At 37.9% G+C, this 27,697-nt stretch overlaps 1 protein-coding gene across 1 annotated transcript; it reads right to left on the bottom strand.

Annotated features, from left to right (window-relative positions):
- Positions 1-260: 260 nt before the first annotated feature.
- DCAF13 (DDB1 and CUL4 associated factor 13) lies at positions 261-27,659 on the bottom strand. Its single transcript, XM_028533838.2, has 11 exons — positions 27,491-27,659; positions 20,920-21,119; positions 20,259-20,366; positions 16,453-16,542; positions 14,663-14,818; positions 11,695-11,772; positions 9,539-9,621; positions 7,414-7,578; positions 4,148-4,283; positions 2,462-2,625; positions 261-1,196 (listed from the first exon to the last, which is right to left on the bottom strand). Exons 1-11 carry the CDS (start codon positions 27,558-27,560, stop codon positions 1,109-1,111), a joined length of 1,338 nt encoding a protein of 445 aa, XP_028389639.1. The 5' UTR covers positions 27,561-27,659; the 3' UTR covers positions 261-1,108.
- Between the last annotated feature and the right edge of the window lie 38 nt (positions 27,660-27,697).

Genomic DNA, 27,697 nt, shown 5'->3' with positions numbered 1-27,697 from the left:
TAATCCTATCCTCCTCCCACCCTCCAGATCTAGACCTTTATCAGCCCTGCACATCCCTTAGTTTACGACAAATGTATTATTCTTAAATACATTTTTCCTTTGGGTTTTTAAAAGTGTCTTTACTTAAAATTTCCTAAAATTTAGGTTTATATATATTTATAAGAGTTTACTAAGCTGATGATTTAAAAAAACAAACCCAACCTATGTCACACAGAACAATTTATGACTGAGACTGAAGAGAAATTATTTAGCAGAAATGGTTACAATGCTAAGAAAAATGATGTTTTATTAATGTGACTTGACCCTAAGTTATCATTTATGAAAGTTACATAAATGCAAGCTGATCATCTTTAAAGTCTCAACAAGCCAAATATAAAGCACAGAAAATGTACTGAAAAATGTACAGACATAATTTTTCTACATGTTATGTGAAATCCTAGGAAGAATCACTGCAATAATTACTCAAATAATATTAAAGGTAACACAAGAGATGTTTGGTCTTGTATGTCAATTTAACTGTACAGTGTCTACAATGATAGATCAGAGCTAAAGTACGTTTGTAATTTCTAACAGTAAAAATAAGTTTGCAAAAACTCTGCACACTTCAATGAAATAAGAAAGTAGATCAAGGATATAATGTTGGACAGCCTTATCAACCAGGCCACCTTTAAAAGATAATTTTTCAGGGTAGCTAAAATGAGCAACAATAAAGGCTTACACATATAAAACTAAACTGTTACACTAGAGCCAATACTGCCGACCCTTTAAGAATATGGGGGTTGGGGTGCCTGCCCCTTGAGCAGTTGAAAATCCGTGTAACTTCAGTCGGCCCTCCATTTTCATGGATTCCCAGCCTTTGACAGAAAATACTTTTTTAGTCCCTTGGTGGTTCAATCCATAGATGCACAACCTGGGAATACAAAGGGCCAACTGTGTATTTATTGGGGGAAAAAAAAAAGAAAGAAAGAAAAAAAACACCCACATTTAAGTGAATCTGGCCAGTTCAAACCCATGGTGTTAAAGGATTAACTGCTTTCTTATTTGTAGAGTTTGCAAATCGAAACGTAACAAAGAATCACACATCGCACTGGCAGGAACACACCAAGGATTACTTTACAACCGCCACTATGTGTTTCTTCTTCTCCGACACGATGGGCACAGACCCAGGCTTGCTGTGTTTGAGGCGATTCACTTCCCTAGAGTAAGACGAAATACACACAAAAATTAGCGAGTTTACAAACGAAGACTTTTTCAAAAAAAGACAAGGCATTTTCTTTCACTGGAAAACTACTCATTGAAAAAGAAAAGATTTCACAATGAGATTAGGTAAAAAATAGAAAAAACAAACTTTCATTAACCTAATTACTACTTCTCTTATTACAAATCAGTGTCTTTTGTAAGTTAAAAAAATGTGCTACAGTTGATAAAATATTTAAAAGGGACTCAACCCCAACATCTATTCAAATATAGCAAAAATAATAATCATTTGTATAGTATAATTTTTAAAAAAAGAGCTCCATTTTAGAATTTCTATAATACTTTGCATGAAGTCAAGAACTGCAAAGACTATTCCACAGGGGATATAGTCGTGGTGCTTTAGAGTCAAAACTGTTAGATCCAAATGTTATGATGAAGCATATTAGAAAAATTTTTATTTAAGAAATGTGCATTATGAGTTCTTTGCACATAATATTTCTATATTCTAGCTACACTAGAAATCATTTTTAGGAGATTACATGGAGGGTTATCAGCAGAGAGGGGGCAGGGGGAGAATGGGGAAAAGGTACCAGGAATGAGAAGCATAAATGGTAGGCACAAAACAGACAGGAAAGGTTAAGAATAGTACAGGAAATGGAGAAGCCAAAGAACTTATATGTATGACCAATGGACATGAACAAAGGCGGGGGGATACTTGGGGGGGGGGGGGGGAGGGGCCGGGTTGCAGGGCAGAGGGGAATAAAAGGGGAGAAAAAAATGGGACTACTGTAATAACATAATCAATAAAATACACTTTAAAAAATATAATAAAGAAACCGTTTTTAAAGCATTATTCACAATAGTCCTCTAGTATGAGAGGCATTTTTTATTTTGATAAAAATAATTTTCATTGTCCTTTTTTTTCATTGTCCTTTAAACATAGTCTCAAAAAAAGGTATTAGAAATTCTCAAAATCTGAGGGTGGAAGCAAGGGCGGGAGGTGGATTTAGAGGGGGTTGGGGGGAGGGGTGGGGAGAAAATACAGACAACTGTAACTGAACAACAAAATAATTGAAAAAAAATTCTCAAAATCTTATATGGCTGTTGCTCCCCCTTTAGTAGGGGAAAAAAACACACATCAAAGTAAAATAGCACATGAACTATTCCCTTGAAAGGCAGGTTTCTGGTTTGTTTTTGGTGACACGGGAACGAGGGGGGAATTAGAGAAAGGTACTGAGATAGAGTCAAATGGCCCAAAACATACTTTCGCCTCCGAGCTTCTTTCATGATGCGCTGTTCTTGAATCTGACTGTAGATAGATTTTGGTAGATGTCGGTGACGAGAGATACGTTTTATATGAGGATGATGCTGAAATTTCTCCTTCAACTTCTGGTTATAATCTTTGGCTGCCTTTTCTCGTGATGTAAGCTGAAAAAAATAAAACAAAAATGCATTTTGATATTTTAATGAACATAGTGTCCTTTGTTTTGCTTCAGTATAAACAAAGTTAGAAGGACCCAAAACTACACTTTTATGATATGCAACCCAAAATGCAACCCTCTGCAAGGTTCTGACAGTAGCACCAGACTTGGCCCTGACTTTGCTCTCGGGCAACACGCCTATCATGCAGGCAAATGCCAGCAAGGAAGGCAGCTGTGCCGAGGGGAACAGGCCTACGTGGGCACTGAGCTGGACCCTCCCTAGGCATGAATAACCCAGAGAACCGCCTAAATTAATCACTTAATTTTTTTACTTTTGTAGAAATAACCACTGAAACAGAAAAGATTAAGTGTTCAATGACAACAAACTCACAACTATCAACAACTGAACCTAAAAAAACCCCAACAACCCAATAACAAACTAAGCAAACAACTAGAACAGGAACAGAATCACAGAAATGGAGATGACATGGAGGGCTATCAGCCCTCCAGTGGGAGGGGGGAAATGGAGGAGGAAAGGTACAGAGAATAAGAAACATAAATGGTAGGTACAAAATAGACAAGGGGAAGTGTTAAGGATAGTATAGGAACTGGAGAAGCCAAAGAACTTATATGTACGACCCATGGACATGAACTAAGGGGGGTGCAGGGATGAGGGGGATAAAAAGGAGAAAAAAAATGGGACAACTGTAATAGCATAATCAATGAAATAATACTAAAAAAAAAAAAGAAAAGATTAAGTGTTCAATTTGGTAATAACTAGCATTGGTTAAACAATGTGAAAGATGGTAAGATTTAGAAGAACATTTAATGATGAAGTGAAACCAGGGCAGGGAATAATACTTAGCAATCATTAAACCTAAAACAGAATTGTCTTTACTGCTTATCATCTCGTGATTTTCTACCAAGGCTAAGCAGAAAATAAATCACCCTTAACCTTTCTTTCTTAAACTTAATGTTTCTGATATAAACACGCCATATATTTCTTAGATAAAACATGAGATATTTAGGAAAACACCAAAAACAAAACAAAAAGAGCCGTAACTCCACAACCTAGAGACAGCTGGCCAATGATGACATCTCTTACATTTTCACTGAATCTTTTTCAAGTCTGAAGTTTCCTATACTTTTTTCAAGTGCTCACTGTGTCTTAAATATTAAAAGACCCTGAAGAAAACTGCAGCCTCTAATCTGCGAGATTACTGTCCAAAGAAATGGGTGTTCTAAATTCTCAGCTTCCAAAAGTCACTACATCTCACCCCACCTGGAGGGAAGCGGGAAGAATCAAGGCTCAAATTACTATCAAACGTGTGAATTAACAAAGGCTTCTGAAGGTGCCTCCGACATGAAAGAAGGTAAATTTCACTACAGCCTCGTGTGTTTTGCTGTTAACATTTCTTTTTATTACAATTATGCTATTTGATAAAAATACCTAAAGCACTTCAAACAAATTCTCTTTACAATATAATGATATCCAATAGAACCACATGAAAGAAAATGGGGTCTCTTACCACACCCAGTTTTTCAGAAGCGTTAGCTTTCCAGAGACGAATGTTCATTTCGTCGGACCCACACATGATGTACCTGCTGTCAGAAGTCCACCTGACACAGATGACATGTTGCATTCTCTTCGTGTGATACACTTCCCTAGGAAGAGGAATTCAGTTAAAACCTTTAGGATTCACTCGGGTACACATTTTCTTGAACCACTCCTACCAAATGTCAGAATACCGTTTTTGAGTCCTAAGAGAGTATAAGAGAAATTAAAACTCATTTTAATGTATTTTTATTGAAGCAAACTAAAAAGATTCTATGCCATATGCCGGATAGTTAAAAATTATTCCTGTCCTCAGAGAAGTTACAATCCAGTAAGAAAAATATAAACAAAGCAAAACTAGATGCCCAAAAAAACAACTGAAGGCATATCAAACAAGTAAAATATGTTGAAGCTGATGTTTGTAACAGTAAGATATGGATTGTTTTCAATAAGCTTCCATCCACCCTCCAAATCAATTCTGGTCAACCGTCATCCTTTCTTTTTTAAATTTTACAGGAAAACAAGATAAATGCAATGGAATTCAAGGAATGCATCCTGATATGTTCATCCTAATATCTTGATTTTTATTTTGGCCAAATTGTTTAAAAAGCTTAATTAACTGAAGTGAGAGTTGATTTAACAAGTGTGAAATGAAAGGGAGGGCTAGAGAAGTGTCTGATGAGTTGATGTAAGAATCGTTTAATAAAAGAGAGGTCAGATACCAGACCTATTTGGAAAGGCTGTGAAACATGCTAAGTGAATTCATGGAAGATACTATATTGGGAAGTGTGAAGAAGAGCATTAAAAAGCAAGTAAAAGACTAGGCCAGAAAAAAAACAAAAAGGAAGAGACTTCTGGAGAAATAAATTTTCCATATCTGGATTAAAAATGATTCAAAATGCAGACTACTTGAGAGACAGGAAGTAAGCTCAGCACGCTCGCTGCACAGCAGCAGAAATCCTATACATGATGACCGAGTCAGAGTTCGTCTAGACGAAAGCATCTCTGAGGTCCACTCACAAAGCTAGTCTTTTACAGTTTCTAAAAGATACGTTTTGAGCTCTTAAATGAATTATTTCTAAAAGTGGGGAAATGGTTAGAAAGAACAACCTATTAAAATGAAAACAGATGAGACAGAATGCTTATTCTTATCCTCCCAATGCTCTGCTTTTACAAGACTCAATTCTTACAATCTCTACATATTTAAGAGACCCCTTTTTTCCTACAGCCATGTAATGAATTTAAGTATCAGGAAATTCAATCAAGCATTAGTAACCACTAAAAATAACCTGTTCATATATTAGACCAGTCAAATCCAACGGTTAGTCACTTAACCAACTTAGAATCCTCCTTACTGGTGAACTCTGCAGAGTTTTAAATTTCTAGGCATGTTTTTGCTCATACATATGACAGAAACTAATTGCTCCATGTGAATGCCACTGATTTAATCTTGGTTGCTTAGTTACTAATATCTATTTAACTGCACTTTTAAAAACAACCTACTCAAAATTTACTTGAAAAGTACACTCTAACAATTTTAAGGTCATTCAAAGGAAAATGCTTTTAAGACATAGATCATTCAAAGCACTGCCTGTGTCATTTGACGTCTGTAACAACAGGGGTCTGCTGTAGCAGACCACACAGAAACAAACTAGAACCAGCTTTCAAAAGCAAATGAAGGCAAAGGTCAGAGGCAATACCATTTATGTCTAAACCCAACAGGAAGTAAGACATACTCTAAAACCTCCAAATGACACCAGCAGACAGTTCCCTGAAAATGGGGTGTAAAACATGTCACGTCATACAATTTTAGAAAAACCTGAGCTCTTTAGCGAGATCTGCATTTAGATGTCCACATTAGCTTTGGAAAAACTCAGACTGAATTTAGCTACTCGGCTCTTGGGATTACAGGTGCCTCAACAGTTCCATTTCTTACTTTTTCTTCGTTTCTTTACTATTTTGTCTTGTGTGTGTCTACTTATCCATTCTGTTGGGAAAATACTGTCCTACTACCTTGGAAGTTCTGATGTGAAGAAATGATGAAGGGCCATATTCTCTTGATTCTTAATATTTACCAAAGGTGAGAAGAATGTAAACTATTAGCCCTGCCTTGGGCCTGACTGAATAATCCCAACAACCATTCATGACAGTTTGAATGGTATCAAGTCAACTGCAACAGCCATTTAGAAACCAACACCAGTTGTTCTACGATGAAGATGATGGAATGAAGATTTGGGAAAGGAATGAATATCAAAGTCACCCAACACTCCAATCAGTATGCCTTTGACTTAATCAGATACACAGTGTTAATGACAACTATTTGCTGGCAATCAATGATGATACATTGTGCTTTAGGAATTCACACGGCTTTCTCAAATTGGAGAGGAGAAAAATGCAACTATATTAAGTAAAAACACCAGAGAGCAGCAGATTGGCTATGACCAGAAGAGGTATGGAGGAACTGCTCGACTCGCAAGAGTCTGTCTGAAAGATCTTTGTGTTTTGGTGAACACAGGGCTGGGACTAGGGTGAAGCAAATGAGGTGCCTGTAGTGTAAACTCTGAAAGAGGCCCTGCTCTCAGGGCTGTGCAGGTGCAGGGCTGACATCCGCACAGCCCTTGATTCTGCACCCTAGGCATCTCACTCTGAGGCACTGAGTACTGGCCCGGACGGAACAGAAAGACACTGAGTCAGAGGAAGGACACTACAGGCCTTTGAAAATGAACACCAGGAGTGAACCCTAAGGTAAACTACAGATTTAGTTTTGGGGTGACTGTGATGTGTCAATGTAGGTTCATCCTTGGTTAACAAATGAGCCATTCTGGTGAGTGATGCTGATAATGGGGGAGAAGCTAGGGATGTGTGGGGGAGGGGTTTATGGGAAATCTCTGTTATCTTCTCCTCAATTTTGTTAGGAACCTAAAACTGCTATAAAATAAAGTCCTTATTTTAAAAAGTTTACTAAACTGTTCTAAAATAAAAGGCTTTGCCCTAAAGCAAATGCTAAAATTTCACATCAACAAATTATATGAGTACAATATCCTGCTTAATGAAAGGAACTGCCCAGCAGGCTGATGTTTCACCCACAGACGATACAGTGAAAGTTGGTACCCAAGTCACAATGCCAGGGTGTGAGCCCCACCAAACACACACAACCAAACGACCTTTCAACAAAGACAAACGATGATCTAGGCCAGGAAAAAGTAAATAAAAACAAATGGTTTACTGGTAGTAACATACCTGCTTCTACTTTTGTCCACGGGAAAGATTCGAATCGACTTATCAAAGCTAGCGGACACGAACTCTTTCCCCGTGGGAGAGTAATCCACGTCCAGCACGGCGGACACGTGATCCATGTGCACCATTACAGGGGTGTCCAGTGCACGCATGTCGAAAGTATACAGGCTGTAGAAGGATTTTTAGTTATTAGATACAAGCTTCCACAATGCAGCATATGCAGTACTAAGGGACACCGGTGAAGGTGACACCGAGAGCCAAATAATGCGCGTCTAAAGAAATAGCTCAATTCTTCACACAGCAAGTAAGAGAGAGGGAAAAACACCAATTGTTTCATTATTCCTTAAGATTACACTTACACACTTTTATCCTTATAAACACAAATCTCCTTGTAGAAAACAGGAATTTCAAACGAGTACAGAATACGAAACTTATCTTTATTTCTACCACCCAGAGAAAGTCAGCACAGTGTAATTATTTCTAATCTTTTTACCATGAAAATCAAATGTATACTTTAATAAAACTTAGATAATATTATATGACACTCTGTATTCTGGTATTTCATGTAGCATATTATAAAACATTTAACCATTAAATAATGGTTAAATGGTTAAAATAGTTTCTTTAAATGAGTTAAAATAATTTATAATTTGTTTAAATTCATTTATTAATAAGTAATTCTTAAATGAAATGCCAATACTTGAATTTCTCTCCCTTCATCTTTGACTGAATGAGATGATTTCAGTTGAATCTGGATAGATTCCTGTACATAGAAATATTAAGTCCAAAGGCATGAACACTTCTGACACTTTGGAGTTGACAACTGATTTTTAACAAAGTTGCACTACTTTATACTCCTATCAGTGATACATAAGAGTGAGCACAGCTTTTCAAAGAGTGTGCTAAAATTAGAAAACTACACTTTGCGCACAATTGGTAAGAACAATAGATGCATGACTGCCGAGGTTTAAAAATTCTTCATGAACAGCTGAAAGAGCGAGTGCTTCAAATGAGCCAATACGGACAAGGGACAACAGCAATGCAGTGCTACTGTGGCCGGGTTCCTAACATCACAACACTTCCAGACACCGAGATTGGTGAGCAGAAGTTTGAGAAGAACAGGATATCTACATGATTTCAAAGTTATCTCCCCCAAATATGTGTTAATTACAAAAGGGAAAAATAGCAACTTTGTAGCAGAGAAACCTGGCATATGCCATCGTAAGTGACCAAGGTCAACATCACCAGTAATGGGACATACTGACATCATGTAACACTGATTCCATGCACCAAGAAGGGCATATCACTTTTGTGGTAGTCTTACCAAAAATGCATCATAACGAGAAACATCAGTTAGGCCCAAATTAAGGGCAATCTACAAAATAACAAACAAGTGAGTTCTTTTCAAGAGAACTCAGGTCATGAAAGACAAGGGTAGATTGAGGAATAGTCAAAGACTGAGCAGACTAAGGACACAAAGCAATCAAATGTAACAAGGGATCCTGCCCTGGATCTTAGAACAGAAAAGAACATTAGACTGGGGACGGAATAAAGTCTGTAGTTTAGTTAATAGCACTGTACTGATGCTAGTAAGTTTCATGAGTTTCAGCTACCTGAAGAGCTACAGATTTTGTAGGCAGATGTTTTTAGTTTCTACTGAAACATGCATGGTTCAGCCGCTATACGGTCTCCATCAGAGATCAGCCAACTCTCTCTGCAAAGGGCAGATAAACACTTTGGGCCCTGTGGGCCACACAGTCTCTGCTGCAACTGCTCAGCTCAGGCACCACAGCACAAAAGCCCCCGCGGTCAGTACATAACTGAGTGTGGCTGTATTACAACAAACCTCTACAAAGACAGGTGGCAGACAGGGTTTGGTCCACAGGTCACAGCTGACAATTCCTCATTTGTATCACTTTGAAAACTGAAAATACTTTTCTAATGAAGCTCTTCTTCAACTTTCTTCAACTTGGGAAACGTGTGTGAGCATGTGTGTATGTGTATTCTAGCAAAACAAATGAGTTTTCTCACGTACATGAAGGAATTCTATATAGGAAACACATTTCATTAGTTAAACATACAACTGAGCCATTTCTGATAGAAATAAGTTTTAAGGAGGGAAACTTACTTGTAATCTTCATTTGCTGCAGTGAAAATGAAAGCTTCCATAGGGTTCCAACAAAGTGTATTTGTTCTCATATCTAAGATAACCTGAGAAAAGAAGCATATACTAACCTATTACTATGAAGTCAACTCCCTCTAAAATAAATTTCCCATTTCCTTTCCTTTCCTTTTTTGTCATTGACTTAAGCAAATATTTAGTAAGTACCTATTATGTGCTCAGTGCAACATGAGAAGAAATCAATTAATAGTTGCTTTCTGAGCACACAGGCATGGTGGTAAATAGTGAAAAATATAAAAATATTTAATAAATAGTCCCCTGACCTCAAATAACTTATAGTATAATCAGAAAAATAAGACATATATAACAAAGTTAAAATATAAACAATGAAGCAGTAAGTAATTATCAAATCAGAGGCAAAATTAAAAGTGAGTTCAGAGTTAAAAGAGAGAAGTTTCAAAAGACAGGCATGACTGGAGCTAACCTGTGAAGAATCAGTACATCACAGAGCTTCTCTCAACAAGAACATTTTGGGTAGACAACCTTCTGTGGTGTGTGACTGTCCACTCCAGGATGTTCAGCCTCCCAGGCACCTACCTGTTAAATGCCAGTAGCAGAGCCTAAAATGACCCTCCCACATCTCCAGAAATACACCTGGTGAAAGAGTAAAATCTGACTGAGGACTACTGCGTTTAGGAGAGAAAGGATGAAAGAAACACGGACAGTCTACTAGACAGAACAAAGAAAAGCAGAAAGATTTCTGCATCCATCAAGGGGACCTGCATGTGACAACCCCTATTTATGTTTCCTTACCACTAAAACAGGTAAATAAATGGAATACACACTGGGACCAGGTTTTGGAGGGCTTGAGAGCCAGGCTGCAACTCTTTTCTTCAAACTAAAAGTACTGGGTCACCATTTAAAAATTGAAAATGCAGGGGCAGGAGGGTGGTGGTGCAGAAATTATTACTTATTAAACTAGTACTTCATGTTGGCATTCTGCTAACTGCTTAAAGTACCATATTTTATTATCAGCAATATGCTGCAAGGTTGTTATTAATACCACCATTTTACAGGAGGAACACAGATTAAGTTATCCACTTAAAGTTTAAAACCAAAGCTCATGTAAGATCTTTCCACTACATGACAATGAGTGAGTAAAATGATAAAAGTGGCACTTTGGAAAGGTTACCATATTTATGAAGTTCAGACTTCAATGAATATACTCTACTTCTTTTAAGATTTTATTTATTTCTTTTTTAGAGAGGGGAAGGGAAGCAGGGAGGGAGAGAAACATCAATGTGTGGTCGTCTCTTGCGTGCCCCCTACCAGGGACCTGGCCCACAACCCAGCATGTGCCCTGACTGGGAATCAAACTGGAGACTCTTTGATTCTCAGGCTGGTGCTCAACCACTGAGCCACACCTGACAGGGTGAATATATACTATTTCTAAGATGTCTAAATTTATTACATGTTATAAAATGATTTGGGAACAACAAAAATAATAAAAGCTTTTTTTTTCACATGTGGACTCTTTGACAATGATCTCGTGGTACATCAATGACGTCTAGCCCTTCGGTATGCTCACAATTCTTCTGTTAGCACTCTCCTCTTTACCAACAATATTTCTCTCCCTTTAGAGCTAGCCTAAGGTTGTGTTAGCTTTGAAAGCGAACTCCTGGAATGACTGCTTAGCACTGTTGGGAAATCTGTCACTTTGAACAGGACAGTGTTTGCCTAAACAAAATGCCAAATTCGTACCTGTCAGCATGTAACTGAATAAATAAAGCTAGTTAAGTAAATTAGTTATAAAACTTTCTGGAATACTGTATGTGCCGTATGATGATCATGGGCCTGAAGTGAAGGGATGCAATACTTTTAATTAAAGAACTTTCAATTTAACCAGATGCCTACAACTGGCATTATGGGAGCCACAGAGATGACTAGGATCCAGTACCAAGCGTAAATGCAGGTCTCTAAAAAGTAATAGGGAGCTGAGCAGATGTCACTGTGATCACTTTGCAAATTTATATGTTCCAATAACATCTCTATGAAAAAAATGTGTTTTAACTCTGAAGAAGCATTTGCTCCATATTCTGTCACTCAATCCACCAAGGAATGCATTAACAATAGTACAGAGCAGAAGATACACAGAAACTCACCTTTTTCAGAGGAGTAGCTTGCCTCATATCATATAGTACTATGTTCCTGTCAGAAGCACAGCTTCCCAAGAGAAATGTCTAAAAATAAGTACAACAATCACCAGTTAAAGCCAGGCTTGGCAGCAAACCATGTCCATTCAGTGAATAACTGATTTAATTACCCTTAATGTTTACACATATGATGCAAAGTTATAGCATTAAAGTCCATTTTAAGAGAATACAATAAATCACTCATAATCTCAACAACCTAAATATTTTCCCTGTTAAATCCCCATTTATGTTTTAGATGCCAATGATGATAGTGTACAGATAGTTCTGTACTCCATAACAGAACATATTTTACTTATCCATTCAACTTCCATCTGTCTTCTGTTTTTCAGTATTATAATTAACACTTTAATAAACACTTTCATACACTCAGCTCTTCTCTTTCTACAGATAAAATTTCAGTAGTGGCATTACTGAATCAAAAAAAAAACATTTAAAAATTTATTGCTTTTGGTATTTAGGGCTAATTGTTTTCCAGAGAATTGTGCCAGTATACACTGTAATGTGGGAATTTGTCAATTTTACTGCAACCGGCAACATTAGGTAGTATGATTTAAAAGTTAATATCTATATGGTAGTATTTTCTAATTTTATAAATTATTACTTTTATTAGTAGTTAAACATATCCTCAGGGAATATTAACTCTGTATAAATTAGACCTGTCCTTTGTTTAATTGTTTCACGATGTTTCAAATATGTATTTCTAAGCCAGTTATAAACGTGCAAGGTACTTACAAAACCCTTGGTGTTTGGTGAAAAGAAGCCCTCTACTACAGTGGAGCCTTGAACTCTGCTTTGTAGCACCATTCCTCCACACTCGGAGTTCCTGACACTAAGTAACTCTTGGCTTCTGCCTACTAGTTATTTCCTACTGCAAATGTAAGAGGAACAAGGCTTATTTACTAAGTATCTGTATGGCCAGCCCCTACTTGCGTGTGTACAAAGTTCAAATAAAACATCATCATGATCCCCAAAACTCTTCTTTTAAATCACTTCCTCTCTGAGACTTTCTCCTAGTTAGTGACTCCTCTCAACCTTTCTTGGTGTTTCATTCTATCACCCTGAGGTCTGACCAGTTTCAATTTCTAGATATAAAGACTCTGAGTAAGCAAAGCAAAACTTCCACCTGGACTGAAAACTGACTTCCACACTGTAAAATTTGGCAATGCTTAGTATAAACACTTGGCTTTATTAGAATTCTAGGTTCAACATTTTAACAGAAAATTTATTACTAATAACTAGAGGAGACAAATACACTCCATTTGTGCACAGCAACACGCCCTTTCCATTAAGTTTAATACAGGATGAGACGTGCACACCATTTGCTTTTACCACTAAGTCAAGTTCATAAGGTTAAAAAAAAGTAAAACCCCACACACAGCTGAACAAATACAGTGATGACCCACGCAAATTTGAAAACCATGGTTGTCAGGTCATCACCAAGGATTACCACTTTGGAGCTGCCCCATCAGTTCTCCTGACACAGATGTTCACCAAAACACAGAAACAGAAGATCTTCCCTCAGAGAAGAAATCAGTATCTGTCTTCCTTCTGTTCTTAATTTTTAAAAATTTATTGATTTGAGAGAGAGAAGCATTGATCTGCTGCTCCACTTATTTATGCATTCATTGGATGTTTCTTGTATGTGCCCTGACAAGGGATCGAACCCTTACCCTTGGCATATGGGGACAATACTCAACCAACTCAGCACCCAGCTAGGGGCTGCTTTTTGTTTTTTAAATAGTAATAACATCACATGCTAAACTTGAATAGCACCTCCTAAAGATATTCACGTACATTATCACATTTTACACTCACAACAAACCTATGAAGTACACTGAAAGATATAATCAATCTTATTTTAAAAATAAAGAAAGAAATATAGAGAAAAAGTTTGGACTGTGAAAGGTCAAAGGCACGCTGGCAGTAGGTTACACGCTAGGGGCAGGAAGAGTATCCTCTGACTGACTTCCCAGAGGTGCTACAAGGTCAAGTGCACATCACAAGACGGCACCTCATGTGCCAAACAGCATACAATTTTTATACCCTGCCACTTTCACTTGGCCTTTCTACCCTCCCTCTTGTCAGCGTGGGACTCCCAGAGTATAAAACCTGCAAATCAGGATTTTCTCTTATACTATCTACCATGATAATGTCCCGATAACTTTTAAATCAGCTTACATGTGCCGCAATTTCCTTTTCTTTCTATAGGAAAAAGCATCTCCACTGGAGTCTTCTGGGCAAGGAGTTCGCCTCTAGTTACACGTTCAGAAAAAGCTCCTGAGAAGATCTGGAGTCCAAGGACTAGCTTAGTGTGCAGGGCAGCCTCTTTTCCTAAACCCAGACCCGACTATAAAGTAGCAGCCTATCTCCACCTCTTCCCCCACACCTAGAAGAATGAGGAATCACAGCGCATACTTCTTAGAAAAGAAAAATGTCACTACTTAACATGAAGTACAATAATCAAGTGTATTATTAGGAAGCTCTGGTGCCCTTGCCACTTTCAAATAAATACAGAAAACAATGCTCAATTCCCCCTCTTCTGACCTCCAGGAGAGTGAAAACCAACACTGCCCTGAAGGTACCATGACATACTCGGTGGTGTGTGAGTGCTGAAGGCGGGAGTCAAACTGGAGTGCCGCAGCACAGCGTGTGTGCGAGTCCTACCCCGAGCACAAGCACACACCCTCCTCTAGCAGGGCTCACACTGGTGTCCGGGCCTGACCCAAGGACAAATAAGCTGAGATCTCACCAAGGGTGTCAGAACTCAGATATAACCCGGAAAATTGACCAAAGGCCAGAAACACAATGAAAACTCAGAAAAACTGTATCACATGTTTAAAAGTTTCCTACGCAGAGCTGAAATTATTAAATAATAAGGAAACAAAGAGTAAAATATATTTCAAAAAGGAAACATTACCTCAATTGGGTTAAATTTAACACTACATATACTGTCGAATCCCCAGGTCATTGAGCATATAGGGCTGGTTCTTTGTTCATCCCAAATGTCTACTTGCTGTCCACACGTGGCAAAAACAGCTTCTTTCCAGTGATGATCAATTCCTGTATACACTGTCTTTAAAAGCAGAGCGACTGTTACAAATGATCTTTCATTACTACTTCAAGTCTACAGAATAATATTTTAAATATATTCATCCTCCCTCCCTCTCTCTCTCTATATTTTTTGAGAAAATCCCTGTTCACAAAGAAACTCCTTTGAAGCCCTTAAAGGAGAAAACAGTCCCAAAGGAGTGATTCGGCCTACCACACATTTTGGGAATAAAAAGAAATGCTAACACAGGATGCATTTCATTGTGAAAACATATCACTGAAGCAATTTTTAAATCATCCCTGGGTTATTGAAGGATCTAATGAAATACAAAAGTAATTTCTAAAAAACTTCATTCCACATTTACCATGTGACTCCCAGGACAGAAACACATACATAACAAGTGGATTAAAATTTAGAGAAAAAAATAAAACCATTGAGGGTAGATGCTAATATTGTTAAAAGCAGTAAAATCTTATAAGGTTGGAATTATCCACTTAAAATAGGTGATTAATCTAGTCAGGTCCAAATTAAAGTCTGCCTTGTACTGTATCGTAAAAACCGTTTGCAAAGCAAACAAGAGGGAACACAGGGTCTGGCAGAAGTAAGGCCTGCTCCAGTGAGGTTGGCAGGGTAATAAAATGGGTGTGATTATTTATAGTTTAAAAGATTTTGTGATAAAAAGGGGGCATTATTTGTGCTGGACCCTGTATTTAGCTAATACTTTAAGCTTTTAAGAACTTTTAGCAGCACCTACAGGTTTTAATTATTTTCTATTCATAAAGGCAAGTCCTACAAACTTTTTCACAATTAGAATTGCCTATACCACAAAGGAAGAGGTAAGACTAAGTATTTCAAAAAACTTTTGGAACTTCTAGAGAAAAAACATTCTGCAAGTATGAAGCCAGTTCTGTTTCAGACATCACCAGCCATTTTTTTTACCACCTACAGGGATCTTTCTACCTCATACTCATACCCCGCCTCCACGTCCCTTTAAGAACACTGAGAACTTCTTGAAACCTGAGAAACAGCACCTAAATACATACTGACTATACTAGTGAAATTACAAAGTGAGTTTAAAAAGGCATTTTTAAAGATTAAATCTAATTTTACAACTTTGCTTACTATCAAACGTAAGCATTATAAAACATGGGTAACCAAACATTCTGAACTGTACTTAAGCTATAACTAAACCATATCATCTGATATGCAGAATAATGTTTTAAGAAATATGAGATTTATACAAAAAGCATCACCATATTATTACATTTCTTCATTTCTTAAAGGATTCTGTCAAGTTAGACATTCTAAGCTTTGTATAAGATCTATGACAATATAAATCAGACAGAAACTGAAGCATTATTTTTTCTGATCTTTTTACCTTACAGATGCCCCCAAGGGCCTTGCCAGAGAAATGTCTCACTGCACCCTCTAGCTAAAAACAGGAACTGAACCCAACTACAGCAAACACTGAAGAACTGTTCAAATTCTTTAGCTGCAGAGGACCAAAACTGCATTAAATATTGATTAAAACAGGTCAATTATTACAGTCTAAAGTCTTTAATTTCTTATTTACATCTTTTTTGGAAAGATAAATTATGAAATAATTTGAAAAGAGAAGATTTTTAATAGACAAAGTATGGGTCAACTTATTTTTGTACCTTTCCTAATATTGTGTGCAGTGGCTCCTCCTCTTCCCCGAAGCCTGGGCCGTCCATCTTCCACTGCTTCACAGTTTTGTCATCACCGACCTAAAGCATTTGTTATGGTGATAATAACAGACAACTGTTATAAAGTATATACTTGCCAACATATACATCAAACTACAAACATCTCCAGTTTTAAAAATAACACAGATGGTATCTGTCCAGTATAATTATTCATGCATTTATCTCACCTTGTTATAAAGATCTATAACAAATACATATAGTACATAAAATTAAAAATAAAAAAGCATGAGTAGAACAAAAGCAAATGAGAGTAGGAACAAAGTTAAGTCATATCTAATGGCAGAAAATGCATATTGCAATAAGGATAGCATTTTAAATTAGGGAGAAAAACAGATTTTAATAAAATGAGCTTGTGATATCCAGTGGTCATTTAAAAAGCTGAACTAATTTGATGCCTGACATAAAAATAAAATGCCAGATAATTTTAAATATGAAAAATTAAAAAAAAGAACTAGAGAGGAGACATTTTTATAATCTTAGCATGAATAAAGTCCTTCTTCGCCTGACACAAAAGTCTAGAAACTACTGAGCAGAGGGTTTTCAAACTGAACTACAGAGCTCCGAGGTACCCTAAGAAATTTTCAGAGGTCCATGAGGTTAAAACTATTTTCATAATGTTAGTAAAGACCTCATGTGCCTTTCACTGTGCTCACGGATGTGCAGATGCAATGATGGGTACACCTGTTGGCACCTTAGCTCAAATCAAGGCAAGACAACAAACTACGGATTTTTAGACTTGGGTATGTGGCAGATATATTCAAGATATTATGTGAAGCAAGCTACAAAACAGAATGCCTAATATAACCTGATTTGGGTTTAAAAACATGTATTTTATCTGTAGGAAGAGCATAAAATCAGCTATTTTTTGCAGCAAATTCAAAAAGGGAAACACTTCCTACAAAACAATTCACTGTACTTGTGATACCAGAATAGGATAATCGGTCAGGAAAGAAGTTTGGGTACTAAGGTCAGACAGGAATTCTTTTGTTGAGGATGCTAACAGGCAACCCTATTTATTAATAGGGTTATATTTTATTAACAACCTGAATCTAAGTTACTGGCATCATACCAAAACTCAACTTTGGAAACCAGTGTTAGGAGCCAGTAAAATGTAATCAAGGTACCAAGGTCTTGGCTAATCTGGCTTGACCCAATGGGATATTTCAGCATTTATGGAAGACAGGATAAACAGTTATTAGGAACACCCTCCCTGAAAACTGTTTCTTTCAATCAAGCTTTTGATAAACGGGGTCTGCCAGCTCAAGACTGAACCTCCTTGTAAATGTCTGAGCTACTCTGTACGAGTCTATTGGCGCACAAGCCTCGGCAGACCATAATCCTGAGAAAGGTTTAACATCTGGTAGAATGGAGGAACCAAACAAGAATCTGCCTGGCTAGAAATACCTCGTCTCCAGGCTTAGTGAACCGAAGGAGGACCTGCTGGTACCACAAAATGGGATATTACAGATACTATGAAATTTAGGTAATATAGGTTTGTCTTTTGCAATGCTGTACATTAAACATTTTTTGAAACATTAAGTGCTGAAATTATGCCAGTGTAAGTAGTTTTCACATGCGTCTCATCTCTAGCCAGGCACACATTACTTAAAAAATATCTAAAGGGAGAAATGAATAGTGAATGTAAAACATTTTCAGCTTTTATTCATTTGTAAGCATTAAAAAAGTAGTAAATCCTCTGACTGAAATATTAAACTACTCAATATATCCAGAAGAAGAACCAACTGGAAGAATGTAGCTGCTCCAACTTCCCTCCTAACTCCTTCTACAACGTACACATGTGTACAGGGTCACGAAACTTCTCTGCACCCCTCTAAAGAAAAGCTACTAAATGCTCTGCAAGTTAGCCTATTTTAGTTGTTGACAGCAAATAAGTTTTTCCTTACTGTTAACATTAACAGCTATTCCTAATGTTCCCATATGAAACAACCGGTCCGTTTTTGTCTTTCACAAGACAATCTTTCGAATATTTAAAGGTAGCTCTCAGGTTTCCCACATGTCATCTCTTTCCTTCATTATTCCCTGTTTTTGCACCCAGCATGCTACTCAACTTGCTCTCTGAAAAACCACCTCCGAATAAAGAAGAAGAAAGATTTACAAGTTGGTGAGTGTTTGTAGAGACACGAAAGGTTGCAGATAGGTCAAAATATTTGTAAAGATACACATCGAACTTCTAACGAGTAGAATTATAGGACCTTTAACTTTCAATTTTTTGCAGGTCTACATTCCTGAAATATTCTTCTCAGTCTTCATTCTCATCATCCTTCATAGTAGCTCACATAACCTACTATCCCTTCCTTCTGGGACATTAAGCTCACGCACAGGTTCCAGTTCTCTGGCTATTCCCAGAGTTTCTCCATTCTTAGGAGGTGGGCACCCCTCAAGCTAGTTCCCTGACATCTCTGATTTCTGTATTTTCTACCTCACTTCTCCCCAGTGATGCCATACCATGGCTTCAATAGTTATTTCTGTATGGATGCTTCCAAGTTTAACACGGACCTCCCTCCCGAGCCCCAGGTCTGTATCTGCAAAGGTCCGAGAGACATCTTCACTGGAATAGCGCACAGCAGCCCAGCTCATCACACTGTACCCTTCCCAATCTCACTCTCCTCGCCTGTTTCTGACACTCCTGGCTTCCCCATTTCTGTAACAGAAAGTACCATCTTCCTAGGCATCCCACAGTTATCAAGCCTGTCAAACTTCCAAAATGTTTCTAAACCTACAGATTTCCACTGTTTCCACTACCCAGTGTTGACTCATCACTGCTTAACAAGATTATTAAAACAGCCTCCAACTGTTCACTCACTGCTGTCAAATTAATCATGTCAAAGCACAGCTTAGATTTTTGCCATTCCCCTGTTAAAAACTTTCAATGAACTCAGACATTTATACACCAATATTAACAGCAGCATTATTCACAAAAGCCAAAAGGTGAAACATCCGAATATCCACTGATGGATGAATCTATAAACAAAATGTGGTATATATACACAATGGAATATTATTCGGTCTTAAAAAGGAAAGAAAATTCTGACACATGGATAAACATTCTAAAACATGGATAAACCCTAAGGACATTATGCTAAGTGAGGTAAGTCAGAAAAGAAGGGCAAATATTATGATTCCTCCAATATGAGTTTCCTAGAATAGTCAAATACACAGATGCAAAGTGAAACAGCATTTATTAAGGCCTGAGAGTTACAGTTTGGGAAAATGAAAAAATTCTAGAAATGGCTAGTGGTGATGGTTGCACAATGATATGTACTTAATGCCACTGAAACGCATACTTAAAAATGGTTAGAATGGTAAACTTTATGCTATATAGATCTTACCTCCCCACACACACAATAATTTATTTCTTCAAAGATTTACGACCCTGACACGGTACAATTTACTTTTTCTTAGCACTGAAAATCCTCCAGAATAAATAAAACACCTTTCTAGCCTCACCTTGCATTAATCCTACTTCTCAGTACCCTACAGGATATTAGTTTCACTATTACATTAAGTAATTACTCATTCAAAAATTACATACAATAGCATGGGGAAGGCTGGATTACATTTAAAAAACTAGTTCTTTTTCAAGGTTTCAGTAAGTTATTTTGAATTGTGAAATTCTACAAGAGCCTTGGAAGAAATAAATAAACTCAGAAAATATTCCATTAGACCAGTCTTATATATGTTGAAGAGAGTTAATAACTTAATTGCATTATACTTACAGTAAAAAAAGAACTCCCACAAAAACGGGTACATATTCCTCGAACAAAACCTTCATGAGCCTGTATTGCACGGACACAGTTTCGTTTAGTCAGGTTCCATATCCTAACCTATGATGGGGTATACCAGGAAATGTCAGTAAGCTGTTAAATATAAATGTTCAGGCACAGAAATACTACAGCCCAAGAAAAATAAATTCGACACTGAAAAAGCTGTGACTCATTCTACCAGACAGCTAAAGGCAAAATCTTCTGGATTAAAATAATGCAGTCATTAAGGATAAGTATACCAACAAGCAGAACATTCAATCTGTTAAATACTCTATTGATTCTGGTTTAAAGCGTTTCAAAGCTTTTTCTTTGCCAGAGTGGGAAATAAGTGTTGAATCATTACTAACATCCTGTTACTAATAAAACTCACACTGAAAATCTTTATTATAAACATGTTTTATTATTTACTATCAAATTAGGCCTAAAACTATTACATTTTTAATTTCTTGGGTTTAGAAAAGAAACAACAGAAGTTACTGAGCCTTGAGAATGAAAAGAAAACAACATATAAAAATGAAATCAAACCAATTAAAACTCACTAACTCAAAACTAAAGAACATTTGTAATATAACTATTTTTAGTTTAAAATATCAACATTTAGAGTGACACTTGCCTCTCCATCACATGCCCCAGAAAGGACAGTAGCCAGGCTCTTTGGATGCTTTGCCAAGCAATTGACTCCATCTCGATGACCATCCAGGGAAGCAAGGAATGGCTTTGCAAACACCCGTTCCAGTTTGGTAGCATTTAAAGCTCTTACGTATTCTCGTGGGACCTCAAAGGGATGTAAGGTTGGATCATAGTTTCTTGGAACTGAAATAAAAATGACTCCTCTTAATAAAAACAATTCACATTTAATATTTCCTGTAGTCTTCCTTAACTAATCATTCAACTTGTTATTCAGTAAGCTGCTGTTCTATGCCTAGCACTGTAAATAACACAAAAGTAGACCTCCTGTCCAGAAACTTTCCAAAATTGCCAAAAACTCATGGAATGCATATATTTTGCAAAAGACTTAGACCCTATATATACACAGCTTTTGCTTTTTAAGAAAAGATTTTATTTATTTATTTTTAGAGAGAGGGGAAGAGAGGGAGGAGGAGGAGAGAAACATCAACTTGTGAGAGAAACATCAATCAGTTGCCTCTCACCCGCCCCCAACCAGGAACCTGGCCTGCAAGCCCGGCACGTGCCCTGAGTGGGAACTGAACCTACAACCCTCTGGTTTACAGGAGGACACCCAACCCACTGAGCCACACCAGTCAGGGCAGCTTTTCCTTTTGTGTGTCCTACCATTCCTTTCAACCACTTGTAAGCGTTCACAGGCAGGGCTTCCATTACATTCTTCACTTGTACTCCTATGCCTAGCACAGTGCGTGGCACAAAACAAGTGCATGATAAACGTTTGCCCAACTGAATTCTAAGCAACCAGTGGGGCAAGGAACATTATTAATCTCCAGTGCTAATCACTGCAGTAACAAACACTGTTGTGATTATGATTATAGCTACAATTTATTGAGCACTTTCCATGTTTGTTCACTTACTTTAAAAAGAGTTTACCTTGTGCCAGGCACTCTGGCAAACACCTGATATATTTTTTTAAGTAATTTTAAGACATTTTATTTATTTTTATTTTTTAAGTATATTTTACTGATTATTCTATGAGACGGCTGTCCCATTTTTTTCTCCCCTTTATCCTCCTCCACCCTGCACCACTCCACACCAGCATCCACCCCTCTTAGTTCATGTCCAGGGTCATACAGGTAGTTCTTTGGTTTCTCCATTTCCCCTAAACCTCCTCCTGTCTGTTTTGTACCTACCGATTATGCTTCTTATTCCCTGTACCTTTTCCCCCATTCTCCCCCCTCGCCCTCCCCCTTGATAACCATCCATGTGATCTCCATTTCCATGATTCTGTTCCTGTTCTAGTTGTTTGGTTAGTTTGTGTTTTTGAGGTTTGGATGTTGATAGTTGTGAGTTTGTTGTCATTTTACTGTTCATAGTTATGATCTTTTTCTTAGATAAGTCCCTTAACATTTCATAGAATAAGGGCTTGGTGATAATGAACTCCTTTAACTTGACCTTATCTGGGAAGCACTTTATCTGCCCTTCCATTCTGAATGATAGTTTTGCTGGATAGAACAATCTTGGGTGTGGAGCCTTACCTTTCATGACTTCAAATACATCTTTCCAGCCTTTTCAAGCCTGTAAGATTTCTTTTGAGAAAGCAGCTGACAGTCTTATGGGAACTACTTTGTAGGTAACTCCTTTTCTCTTGCTGCTTTTAAGATTCTCTCCTCATCTTTAACCTTGGGTAATGCAATTATGATGTGTCTTTGTGTGTTCTTCCTCGTGTCCAGTTTCTTTGGGATTCTCTGAACTTCCTGGACTTGAAAGTCTATTTCCTTCACCAGAATGGGGAAGTTTACCTTCATTATTTGTTTAAAAAAGTTTTCAATTCCTTGCTTTTCCTCTTCTTCTTCTCCTTCTAGCACTCCTATGATTCGGATGTTGGAATGTTTAAAGTTGTCCTGGATGTTCCTAAGCCCCTCCTCACTTTTTTGAATTCTTGCTTCTTCAATCTGTTCTGGTTGAATGTTTATTTCTTCCCTCTGCTCCAAATCGTTGATTTGAGCCCCAGTTGCCTTCCCTTCCCTGTTAGTTCCCTGCATATTTTGCTTTATTTCACTTTGCACAGCCTTCACTTCTTGCTCTATTTTTCGTCTGCATTCAATCATGACTGTGAGCACCCTGATTATTCATGTTTTGAACTCTGCATCTGATTCATTTAGTTCTTTTTCTGGAATTTTGATCTGTTCTTTCATTAGGACCATATTTCTTTGTCTCAGCGTACCTGCTATGCTGTAAGGGGTGAAGCCTTAGGTATTTGCTAGGGTGGGGCACCCCACTTTGCTGTGTTGTGGTGCTGTGTGTGTGGGAGGGGTCAGAGAGGGAACAGTGATGCTTGCTTGGCTCTCACCCTGCTTTCAGTCACTTCCTCCGCTACCTACAAGCAAATTGAGCCATTCTGGTGCTGACTCACAGGTGGGTGGGTTTGTGTATGTTCTAGGACCTGGTGGGTCTCTCCAATGAACTCTTCTGTGATGCTGGGGGTTTCTCCTGCTGCTGCAACCCCCACCGCTTTTTACAGCCTGAGGTTCTGAGGCTTTAGTTTCCTGTGCTGGAACCCTGGGTTCCATGGTCTCTCTCACTCCCCAGTTTATCCTCACACAAAAGTGGGACCTCCCAGTCTGTTGGCCGCTATCTCGTCTGCCCAGTCCCACCCAGTCCACTGCCTTGTTATGCACCCACTCCACCCCGGCTGCCCATCTACACCCCTCCTACCAGTCTGGATGAATGTACCTTCTTTAACTCCTTGGTTGTCAGACTTCCATACGGTTTGATTATCTGGCAGTTCTAGTTGTTTTTTGTTTTTACATTTGTTTCTGTCCTTCTTTTGGTTATGCAAAGAAGCAAAGTATATCTACCTATGTTACCATCTTGGTTAGAAGTCCAGATTTTATTTGTTTTTAGAGAGAGGGGAAGGTGGGGCAAAAGAAAGGGAGAGAAACATCCATCAGTTGCCTTTCATAGGCCTCCAAACAGGGATCTATCCTGTAAACCCAGGCATGCGCCCCGACCAAGAATCCAACTGGCAACCTTTTCATTTGCAGGCCAGCACTCAATCCACTGAGCCACACCAACCAGGGGGCTGATACCTTGTATTAACTCATTTAATCTCCACAGCACCTTATGGGTTAGGTTGTACTATTACCTCCTACCGTATAGATGGAGAAACTGAGGCACAGAGTAGTAACTTGTCTATGAAGTGATGGAGTCAGGATTCAAACCAAGACAATCTGGCTCCAGAATAAATGTTTTTAACTACTATGCTATGCTGTCTAACACGCTGTCACAGTTAATACTCTGAATATCTAAAAGTAAACCCATCATCTCACCCCATGACTCCACCTTGCTGTCTCTTCTTTCTGATTCCCTGTCAAAGGATCTGTGGATGAAAAAGAGGTTCTACAGAAGCAACCTCACAGGGTGATCCGATCACAAATTCCGAAATGGACAGGTCATGGAAGGTAATTATACCTCTGGCATATAGTTTCTTTAGTAAAATGTTCATCTTTGCCTTAAGCAAGCTCTTTCCATTGTTTCTGTGCTTCTGGGTTAACACACACCTTTGAAATACGCTTAACCACTCTCAAAAGAGCACAAAATCTTTTTCAAACATATAAAAGAAACTGCAAAAATGTCATTCTCCTGAGCATTTGAAATCCTGCTTTCCAGCAACTGTCAGTTTGGCTCAAATACATTCTTATAAAAATTCTCTACAAGTTTGTGAGATGCTGATATTGACAGTGCTATATTCAACATTCAATCAAGCTTATGAATCCATCATCCTTATTCCCCAGTGCCAAAACTTACAGTCCTACTTATACTCTCTCAGAAACACTTCTTACTCATTTTTCCCTTTCTCTTCCTACCTCTAGTAACTTAGTTTTGGTCCATATTACTTTATACTTGAACTACCGTATTATCATCCCTACTTTATTTAATAGCAGTTTACACTATCACCAGATTCACTGTTCTAAAAACACAGCTTTTTGCATGTCACTCCCATGCTCAAACACTCTCAAAGTCTCCCTACCAAACTCTTGGTAGTCTCTAAACTCTTTTGATTGTATGCCCCATCAGGAAAGGAGTTTTTGAGCAGATCTCTGCTGCTCACCTATACATACACACACACACACACACACAGAATTTATTAAGCAAGAGCATGTGATTAAAGATGCTGTTTTTTCAAAATCTCAATCTAATACTATTCAAAGGTTTTAATTACAATATTTGGTTTTAATTGCTACTGCAGTTGCAAAAGATACAGGCAGAACTTGCTAACCCATGGTACTGTGTTATTGAAAACAGACATACTGGAAAAAACTCCTACCGAGGATTCACAGCCACAGAAAAGCTCAGCAAATTTTACAATGCTTAATTCATCATTATGTTCCACAACTCTTTTAAGAACTCTGCCATATATTACCAAGGAACCTCTGGAGAAAAATGGATTTTATGGCCGCCCCCCATCATTTCATAAATTACTATAAAGATTCTATTATTTAAAATAATAAAATCCCCCACTTAATGTAGAGCATGGTGCACTATTCTGAAGGTAGAAGCAAGCATACATACCATGTCAAGCCTCCAGTCTTTTCTCAGGATGCATCAAGTGACTATTCAACATACTGCTGAAATGACAATATCGGTGCCAATGCAAGTATTATCTAAATAAAGATTAATTTATCTTTTAAGAAAAGAAATGTAAATTGAAGTATTATTTGTTTTTTCTACTCCACAATGAATAGCCCAATATATCAGTTTTAGAGATCTCTGAACCAATGGCATTAATTTCAAGCTCCTTTCTGGTATTCCGCAATATGGGCCCAACTTACTTCTCCAACTTCATGTAACTTTGAAACTCCAATTTTTGGCACCAGCCAATCTGGTCTATTCATTGTCACCTAAAACTGCCTTGACCTTTCCCACTCTCGAATACTTGTAGAAATCATTTCTTCCCACCAAGAATGTACTCCAACTTTCATCCTAACTTAAATAAACCCTATGTATGCTTTAAAAATATTCAGCTTAAATTTCATGTCTTCTATAAAAGGCTTCAAATCACTACAATCATTCCAACCTCTAAATTCATACATTCTGTCAACAAGTCAGTAAGTATACAGGGACATCTGCTGTATGTCACAAGCACCAAGGATACCATAGCTGACAAACACATGACATATATTTATGTAAGTTTTTATCATACATCTGTATATTAACCAATGTATCAGAATAGCCAACGGAATTTTAAAACTATAGATTCTCTGATGTCCTCCCCCCTAGGTCAATGAATCAAAGTACTCAAGCATTTCAATACTGCACAAAATTTACAAGGAAATAACAGCTAAATATTAATAAAATAATAAAGGAAGACAGCAAATATCTTCCTTATTTTGTTTTACTGAGCTCCAATACTTCTATTTTTCCATTTTGCTATTAACACTTTCATCATCAAGTATAAAGATATAGAAAGTTGTTATAAAAAATAAGTAAGACCCTTAACACCAAGGTCAGATAACTCATCACCTTCTAACCTTGAGATTCTTTGACTAGCCGGTCATTCACTCATTCCTGCATTAAGAGAATGCCTGAAACACACTCAGATTGGCAAGGATAAATATAAGGTAATTGTGAGAAAAGTAATGACTAGCAAAACTAGGGAGGAAGATGGGACCAGGTTCAAGAAATAGAAATGTCAAATCCAAGTGATATAACCTAATGCATATTAGAAACATTACCATCTTGTTACTTAATCTGTAAACATCTTCTGAATAGGTATTTACTTCATAGCAATTCTTGAATATGTTAATAACCTCCAGTGCTCAATTAAAATGATGAAATATTGTTCCAGCCTCTTCTATCACTCATCCCTTACTCAAACTCTGATAGCTCGGCCCCCAAGTTCATTTTTGTCTAAAGGCCTTTGAACCTGTTATTCTCTTCATTTAGAATAGTCTGTTCACATATGGTTGGTCCCTTGTGATTTAAGTATCATGAGCAATTATATGATTAATTCATAAGCAGTCACCATGTTAATGAGGGAACAGGCCAATAAAGGTAAGTAAAACTAAATTTATTTTAACTATTTCCAATTCCAAGAGTTGTTGATAAAACTGATGGCTTTAGGTTTCACCTTTGTCTCTTCCTACATTCAGATGTACGTAATTTTAAGAAGTAAAGTGGCCAGAAGTTAGGGAAACGGAAAGGTTTTAAGAAGTCAGTTTAATTGTTAAATTCTTCAACCCACGAGTTTGGCTCATTCAACTTGAACTTTTCGGCAGGAACCTGAAAACAATTCGAGAGAGGGGCAGGGGAGCTTCAAACATTCTCCATACAGCTAACTTGCCCACAGACCACTTGGGAAAGTTCTTTTTAAAAGGACTTCTGGGGAAGTTATCTGCTACTCAGTCCCGTCTGGCCTGATCTGTAAAAAGTTTGCCTTGGCGAAACGGAGCAGTGAAAGAACACTACGAGACCGCCAGTCTCCCCGCCAACTTCACTCGTGGGAAGCCCAGGCCAGACCCAAGGCTGGAGGGCTCTCTACTAACTTGTCTCACCTCTCTGTAAATCCAACTTGGTTTCGCGGACATAGTGGTCCGGGTTCCGACTCAGCATCTTCACCTTCATCTTGGGGTCCACCTGGGGCCGATTCCACGAGCGTTTCCCTCCGGGTTCCGGTTACCGCCCCCTCCGCCGGCACATGCTACTTCCGCTTCGTCCAGACTACTTCCTGCCACGTGACTTTCAAGAAATGGGAAACCGGC

The sequence above is a fragment of the Phyllostomus discolor genome, chromosome 7 (genome assembly GCF_004126475.2).
Source record: "Phyllostomus discolor isolate MPI-MPIP mPhyDis1 chromosome 7, mPhyDis1.pri.v3, whole genome shotgun sequence".
In the NCBI taxonomy this organism is placed as follows: Eukaryota; Metazoa; Chordata; class Mammalia; order Chiroptera; family Phyllostomidae; genus Phyllostomus; species Phyllostomus discolor.
This window is presented reverse-complemented; position numbering and strand designations above follow the sequence as displayed.

Bases quoted from the DNA above. Each gene is read 5' to 3' on its own strand.
- DCAF13 (XM_028533838.2), bottom strand. From the start codon at position 27,560: ATGAAGGTGAAGATGCTGAGTCGGAACCCGGACCACTATGTCCGCGAA. The intron at 9,622-11,694 runs GTGAGTTTCTGT...TTCTTTTCTCAG, and splicing joins AAGCTACTCCTCTGAAAAAG to GTTATCTTAGATATGAGAAC. The intron at 7,579-9,538 runs GTAAGTTTCCCT...ATCCTTCTACAG, and splicing joins GCAGCAAATGAAGATTACAA to CCTGTATACTTTCGACATGC.